The following is an 8,447-nucleotide window of genomic DNA, read 5'->3' as shown; positions in this document are numbered from 1 at the left end:
ACTTTATGATTGCGGCAGGTAAGGATTTCCCAAATCTTGCCACCAACACCACCATCATATCAAAATCATCTGTGCTTCAAAAGTGAAAGGTAATTAAGGGATCCTCAAGTAGCTAGAGATGAACGATGAAATCGATCAACTAGCTACCATAATCCTTAAGAGTTTGTAGATTTTAACAGCTACACATTAAGGTAACAAAACGAGCTACGTAATCAAATACTGGAAAGCCAATATATAACTCGGTTCAATTATAATCAATCAATTAGAGATCATTCCAGTTAAGAAGACTGTGGGCACAACGCTGATGGCTTTTTGGCCTATAAAGTCTAAGGACCTTAAGGTCTACACAGTCCCTCTCAACTACCTCCTTTTCCTATGGATAAAGACCTTTGGGTGTATGTATTAGCTAGGTTCAAAAGCAAAATTAATATCTTTCACTAAAAAAGTAAAGAGCTTATATCATATATAATAGCTATGATGTATATGTAAGGTCTTATATATTAATTACTATATAATAATATTCAAATGTTGAAAACATATCAGGTAAAGATTATGTTGATAAGAAAAATACAAAGTCGAATGTTGGAAGAGCTAGCACTGGCTTTGTTTTTCTTCTGGAAGGGAATGTGGTTATATTCTGGTTCTGTATTTTCTACATACACTAACAAGCACATCATAAAGGCTTGAAAGTTGAATAAAAAGTATAAATTGTTAAGAACGAACAATACGAATATGGGGATATATACCTGTAGTATATAAAAACAATAACTGAAAAATTAATATTGCGCGCGTTAATGATCATAGTACTCTCTATTATATGTATACATATATGATAATTGGCATATATGCAATTATGCATGCCTACATTCTACCGTAGACAGAGAATATTAAGCTACTAAGATATGCGTCAGAATATATTCTTTGCTTGATTAATTATTCAATAATTTCATAACCTGTAGAAAACTTAATTAACTTATATTAATCATTTACAGCAAAATTATAATGAGAGGTGCATGGTGACTGATTAATAAGGTTAAGAACAAAATTAGCTAAGCTACAGCTACCTAGCTTCTCCATCAATTATCACCACCGCCATGACCATAACCATGCCTTCTCCTTTAAGCTGTATACCCCATCTTCATTATCTACTTAGCTAGCTAGAGGTCTAGTCTGAAGGGCAAATCCATGAATCAACCGAAGCTTCACCTCTAGTGTTTGATCTCGATGAATTAACTATTCCATGATCCAAATTAGGCCTCAAATGCTGGTTTTGATCTAGTACCCCTCTCCCATCGCTGACGGCGCCCAATCCAAGTCCATAATCTCTCCATCTAACAGTATGATTATCATCACTCCTCAATGGCAGCATTGTTGACCCATCTGAAGCACCAAGGTTTGTGTTATTTAAATATCCATGGCTCATAGTCATACCCAATTGATCTTCAAGAGGATGTAACGGCAAAGTAGTACTGTCCCTATTAGGCTTTGCCCCAAAGTTAATTGTGGAAGAGAGGAATGGAGGTGGCTGCTGCTGCTGCTCATGATGATGGGGAAGGGATGACTGGAATGCACTGAGAGCTGGGTTTTGCATGTTTACCATCATATTATGATGATGAGGCAGCTGTTTCCCAATTAGGCCTTGATGAGTGAAATTGAAGTTGTTCATATCATGACTAGTACTACTAGTGGCAATATTAGAAGCATCAACCATACTAACACTATTGCTCATCAATAATGAAGAAGAAGAAGAAGATAGAAATGGGGTTTGGTGGACCTTTTGAGCCGAAGGACGTAAAGGGTAGACAGATCCGGAGCCAAATATACTATCGAGCCTTCGAGAGTAGGATGACGAGCCTGCAGAGAACGGCGGTGCTGGGATCCCAGTGAATTCCTGCACCATTGCTCTGAAATTCGAGGTGTCGGTGGTCAGAACGGTCGTCGGCGCCCTCCTAGAAGCTCTCGTCCTCTTCTTCGAGTTTCGAACCAAATTATTGGGCTTGGCAGACGAATAACTACCCCGTGGTGTACCCGATATCGGTGGAGCTTGATGAGCTGATGATGATGAACCTGGTAGGTTTGGAATCGAGTTGGTGTAGTTGGCTTGTTGATGATCGGATCCAGTATTGGTGGTGGAGTTTGGTTCATGATCGGATCTTTGATTGAGCAGGAAATTGGGATTTGAAGAGTTTGGTGACTGAGATTGAGACAATGCCTGGAGATAATTGGATGAAAGATCAAAAAGTGTACTGGGTTGGTGGTGGTGGTGGTTCTGGTATTGGGAAAACAGATTTGGGTTGTTGTCGGAGGAGCCACCAAATTGCATAGTGGGATGAGACGAATTCAGAAACCCGGAAACGGATTCAGGCTGTGAAACAATATCAAGGTCTTGATCATCACCACCACTTGAAGACATGCTTCCACTATTACCAGAATCCATAGCTAGCTTATGAGCTTGAAAGCTTGAAAAGGAAGAAGAAGAAGAAGGGGTAGATGAAGCTAGAGAAGCCAATAATTATGATGAGAACACTGAAAAATTAAGAACCCGTGAAGAGGATGTGTATGTCATGATGAAGCCTGGATCTGCAAAATGGTAGCAAATCTTTTCCTTGTCTTTCACTTGGAGATACCCAAAGATTTTTCTATTAAAAGAAGAGAGAATATCAGAGATCTTCACTATGATTGCTATATATGTGAAAGCCAGAAAGGAATAGATAGGAGAGGAGGAGGTTCTCTTTTCTTCTTTTTCCCTTTTCTGCTCCTCTGAGAAGTAGCTGCTAGGGTTTCAGAGAAGCAAAAGGGAAATGAAAGAGGAAGAAAGGTTATTTATTTAAGCTTTTCTTCTGGGGATCAGACAAATAGAACTTTAAAAAAAATGGAAAAGAAAAGGTTAGAAGGATCGTCTAGATGAGAGAGTGCAGGGTGGGGTCGCCATTGGAGTAGGAAAGAAAGAGGTGCCGGTGGCTGGCAACGGGTCAAACTCAAAGTGAAGGTGAGAGAGAGAGAGAGAGAAAGGAGAAAGGGTTATGAATATGAAAGGAAGAAAGCGATATTATGATATTATGAAAGGTAAAGGTTGGAATTGTACAGTATTATTACCCAAAAAAATGAAAAATAATATATAAATTGGTGAATTAAAAGTGAAATTGATGAAACAACGAGAAAATGGAAATGGAAGTACAGAAAGGAAAGTGGTGGGCTAACAACTAAATAGGAAAAACTAGAAGTGAACGAAACGCTGCCTCCTCTAGGTTCTAGTGTTCTACCACTAATTACTAGGTTGAAGTTTCTCCATTTGGGTTTGGGTATTGAACTTTCCCTTTCATGTTTACACTGAAAATGAAATACGTTTATGAATATTTTGTACATAGATATTGTCTTTATTGAGGTAAAGCGGATGGCGATAAGGATTGAAGAGAAGTTTGATTGTGAAAAGGAAAAACCCGATTTGCTGCAAATCTGGCGTTCGGTGTCAGAATTGTGATTGCTATAGCTTTTCGAAAAGAGAATGATGCCAGGAACAAAACTCGTCGCTTTGCCACGACGTTTGGCTTTTTCAGGTTTTCAGGATCCTTTCGGGCCTCAAAACTGCAATTTACTTTTTTTTTTTTTTTCCGCAGTTTAGGTTTTCTATTTCGATTTGGATTTGTTTTGTTTTAACCCATGGGCTTTAGGGTTTCATTGTTAGCCGCCCTAGAGTTTCTTTTCCCATATATAAGTGATACACTCAAAGTGAGTGCCAATTTAAACCCTGCATCAGATAGTAGTATAGAATAAGTAGGTTATCGTTCTAAGCCGGGGATTGAGGTATACTTCTTGTCAAAAATGTTAAACAAATTAGTATTATTCATAAAGTATAAAACAAAAATAAAACAAAATATATTTACAGAATTACAAGATAGGGGGAATTTATAAAAGTTTGTATTCTAATCTAACTATATAATACATGTGATCGATCAACCATGAATCAAGAAAAAGATGGACGGATAAGATGTAAAGATGTAGTTAGCAATCATTAACACGAAAACATGCAATCTAACCATAAACCATGGATCAAAATATGTGAATGACGAAATCAATCAAGAACAGAGATGAACGCATACAAAGTTCTTATTACTTCCTTTAATTAAATTAACTAGATGAACGCACTATAGTTAACCCTATTAAACATGCAATGCTAGTCATAGAACGCTACTCACTAACAAAACATATTTAACGCATTAAACACTCAGAAAGTTTGATTGATTTAAGCCAAGAACACAAGTTGGAACGCCATGCAAGCATGCAAGACTCTTCATTGATTTACCTAAGGAATTATAAGTTTTCCACTTAGCAATTAAGACCTAGAACGCTAGCAATCTTAATTTGGATTCAATTACATGCTCAGTATTCTAAGTTGTACACCAAAGAACACAAAACACATAGATTGAAGCACAAAATCAATGAACTTACATCATCACATATTAAAATCGCAATTTATGAATTCCAGAAACCTAAAATGTTTTCATGCTTCATGATTATTGGAAACGAAACATCAATACATAAACTTTATTCTCACAAATATTCGAAACATCCATTTAAAACAAAAACCTAGAACGCTAGTATAATTGTTTTTAACGTTACAAAACAAAGAAACCAAAAACAAAAGATAGAATGACATGGTTACACTTTTGAAGAGATTCAAGGACGTAAGATGATCTTCAAAATAATGGAGGACGTTGATAATGACTACGGCAAGGAGATGGAGATGCCTCATGGCTTCAATGCTTGAACAATGGAGAGGGATAGAAATTTAGAGAGTAAAGAGAGAGGATTTTCGTTTTGATTATGGGTTTGATGATGATAAAAACGTTGCTCAATGGTCTCTATATATAGAGGAAGCTTTAGACGTCAACCCTAGCTCTCCTTCTTCAAATTTGATTCAATTTCCCTTTTTGTGTTTGAATATACATGACATCTGCCGGCCATAATTAATACTCATACCAGACAATATCACTGTCGGATTATGCTGGACGGTGTAACCCCCGGAAACACAACAACATAACCTTCACCGACAAACCAACCCTAGGCCGAAATATGTCTCAACGCGCCGACACGCGCCGCCCAAAGTCACCTCTGCAGAAAGGACCAAAGCTCGCCAGATTGAAGCATATCAGTCCCACATCGAAAACAAGAGTGAAGCAACTCACTATTTCACCTATAAAAGGTCCACTTCTCTCTCTTCGTTCACTACGCATTTAATAGCTATCTACCGCTACATTTGTCAATATAAGTACATCGTCTAACTTTAGCATCGGAGGAGCGAAGACTGCCAACCGCGGTCTCCCCACTTGACGCCGTTGTATTTCTCTTGACAGATTAGCGGGAACTCACGAACTCTCTACATATCGGAAGATTGGACCCTTGTCCACGTTATCGGAAGCCGACATCATATGGCGGTATTCTAAATATTAACATTGGCGCCGTCTGTGGGAGGCTTTTGAACTAATAGTCATTCCCCATAATCTACCATGGCTAGCGGAAGTTACGATGGCGTTTAAGATCAAGCAAGTCGACCCGTCAACCCTCAGCCCAATCCTACTAATCCAGCAACCGTCAATCGTGAATTGTTCATCACACCAATCAACATTGACGGTCAAAACCTCAACACCCCCGAGGTGCTCCCAACACAATCTATCGTGGAAAATCAGACCGGCACGAGCTGTCAAGCACAAGGTTGGGATCTTGCTGCTATGTTAGAAATAGCCTTGGCAGATTTGCACAACGCAAACAGAGAGCGAGAAAAGGAACGAAGGGAAAAGGCGGAAGCTCAAAATCAAGTGGCGACGCTATTGTCAAAATTTGATGAGCTGAAGAAAGCACTAGGAACCAAGGTTCTAAAAAACGCTAAGCGCTAGTCGGGCGGTAGCCCGGAGCCTAGCGCCCAGGGGCCTAGGCGGGAGCCTAGGCGGGGACTAGGCGGTTTTTAATTTTTAATTTTATTTTTATTTTTATAACATATAAAGAGTAGTTTCTCATTTTCGTAACATATATTATAAAGTGTAGTTTCTCAAGATTTATTTAGGCCTAGGCATGTTCTTAATGACTTAACCATTGATGAGATTACTTAGGACATAAAATGATATATTAGTAATTGAACCAGACCTCGGTTCATCCATTTTAGCAGCCAGCTAAGCAGAAAAATCAATCCTATAATTAAAGGTGCCAAACACCTTTTCCTAGATCCATCATATAATATTAAATACCTTTTTTTTTGGTTAACAATATTAAATACCTTTTTATCCATCCCGTATTCATACAATCATACCCACACAAAAAAGACTTCACCTTTCTCTTCTCCCTCAAATTCTCGATCTCCCTTTTTCGTACAGACCCACCATGGATTTAGCCTCCAAGCTCCATCACCTCGACCTTCCTCGCGGGCTCCACTCCTTTCAACTCCCGGACGACCTCTCTCCCACCTCACCTCCGCTCCGTTTCACAATGAATCACTGCTCAATCAATTATAGGTAACATCAACTCTATCAAAACCAGTATTTTATTCAAACCCAGAAGACCCAGTTCTCATATATGAACCATGTTGCCGCTGCCGTCGACGGTTGAGAGAGAAGATTGTCATCTTTGACCGGAAAAAAAAAAAAAAAAAAATCCCGCCCAACGCCCAGATCCGGCGCCTAGACCGCCTAGCCACTGCCTAGACCGTCTAGGCGGCCGCCGAGCAGCCCAACGCCTAGGGAAAAATCGGGTCGGTGACGAGACGCCTAGCGCCTAGGCGCCGCCTAGGCCGTTTTTTAGAACCTTGCTAGGAACAAATGCACGACTGACCCAAAGTGAACACTCCCAAAGCGCAAGGCTCAGTCTGAGCATAGGGACAAGAGCAGCACCGATACCAGTAATCCCAATGGGTGTCGCTCTAAACCCAGCTGAACTAGCGGGATTAGGACTAACACCACTGCCACAGTTGGCACAAGAACAGGTAGCGGACTCAAAGCAGCAATATGATAACTCAATCAGCGCCGGTCAGCAAAGGGGAACCGGAAACATGCTGGCACCCCGACAGCAGATAGTGGCACCAACCCAACACATGCCTAGACCGACTGTTGACGCTACCACCTTGATACTGGAAAAAAGAACTAGAGGAAAGGTTGTTCAGAGCTAAGGTTGGCACCCTACCACTAGCGCAAAATCCACTCTTTGCGGCACGGCCAGGTCCATTTACCACTAGAATTTTGCAAACCGTCAGAGCCACACACGCAAAGACCCCCAAGATAGCCCAATTTGGAGGCTCAATAGACCCGTTCGTACACATGGATACATTCAAAAAAGTAACCAATAATACGGGATTTGATGATGCAACTCGATCTTTGCCACCTATTCAGCGAAACGTTGGATGGTGAGGCAATGAGTTGGTTTTTCGAGTGCCCGCCATGTTCTATGGATTCATTCTCAGCTCTGTCAAATGCTTTTATGTCAAGATTCATCCTCATGACGGACGGGTATCACAACTCTAGCCAGCTATTCAGCATCAACCAAGGTATTGATGAGTCGTTAAAATCATTTGTCACAAGATGGAGGACCACCACATCGAGATGTTGGGATCTTGACAAAACAATGGCACTGTTAGCCTTCAAGCAGGGACTCCTCAAGGCAAGTTTTCTATACCACCTCAACTGTAATTGTCCAAACGGCGCATATGACTACGTCATGAATGAGGCAGTCCTACATGCCCAAGCTGAATACAACACTTATGGCGCCACACCACCACCACCACAAACTCCACTCAAAACCCCCCAACCTGCCACATTCCAACAAGGAAACACCACCACCACTCCAAACATAACCACACCGCCAAATGACAAAAAAAGGGAGTGGTAGTAGGGCAACTACCAAGAAAAGCGGCAGAAGGACCAGCAGTATCACAACAAGGGCAACATATCTTTTCACAATGATCGCCGCGACAATCGTGACAACCGCCACAATAAGCCCGCCACAAATGCTCAAAAATTTAAGGTCTTCACAGTCTTGACGGAGTCATATGAAGAAATATATGATCAGTGCAAAGATCAAATCCCACCACCATCGCCAAGAAAATACCCCAGGGTAGGAAAACCTAGAAACACCGGCAAATGGTGCAAACACCATGAAGATAGTGGCCACAACACCAACGACTGCAATGCCCTCAAGACTGCAATTGAGTCATTATACCGCGACAGAAAGTTGGAGCAGTACAAAGTCCGACAACCGCCGCCGGCTGTCGCCAACATCGAACCAATGCGGCGGATTAACACCATTGATGGCGGTGCTTTCATAGGCAGTTTGTCACACAGAGCAAGAAAGCGTTATGAGCGCGCTAACCACCCAAAAGAAGTATTCAACATCCGCTATGACCGATCTGCCAAAATGGCCAAAACTGGTTGGGAACCAATTACTTTCTCCGAGGAGGAAAAGAG

At 41.0% G+C, this 8,447-nt stretch overlaps 1 protein-coding gene across 2 annotated transcripts; it reads right to left on the bottom strand.

Moving 5' to 3' along the window:
* Window positions 1-956: 956 nt before the first annotated feature.
* LOC133743786 (uncharacterized) lies at window positions 957-2,991 on the bottom strand. Of its 2 annotated transcripts, XM_062171820.1 has the most exons (2): window positions 1,775-2,991; window positions 957-1,621 (listed from the first exon to the last, which is right to left on the bottom strand). In XM_062171820.1, the coding sequence occupies exons 1-2, from the start codon at window positions 2,435-2,437 to the stop codon at window positions 1,166-1,168; spliced, it is 1,119 nt and encodes a 372-aa protein (XP_062027804.1). In that variant the 5' UTR covers window positions 2,438-2,991; the 3' UTR covers window positions 957-1,165. The 2 variants fall into 2 exon arrangements, with proteins under 2 accessions (XP_062027804.1, XP_062027803.1); XM_062171819.1 differs by having other exon boundaries at window positions 957-2,988.
* Window positions 2,992-8,447: the final 5,456 nt, after the last annotated feature.

Source organism: Rosa rugosa, chromosome 4, assembly GCF_958449725.1.
Source record: "Rosa rugosa chromosome 4, drRosRugo1.1, whole genome shotgun sequence".
NCBI classification, from domain to species: Eukaryota; Viridiplantae; Streptophyta; class Magnoliopsida; order Rosales; family Rosaceae; genus Rosa; species Rosa rugosa.
The sequence above is the reverse complement of the archived record's forward strand: the minus strand, read 5'-3'. Positions and strand labels throughout refer to the sequence as shown.

Excerpts from the sequence above, each read along its gene's own strand:
- LOC133743786 (XM_062171819.1), bottom strand. The coding sequence starts at position 2,437 with ATGGATTCTGGTAATAGTGGAAGCATGTCTTCAAGTGGTGGTGATGAT.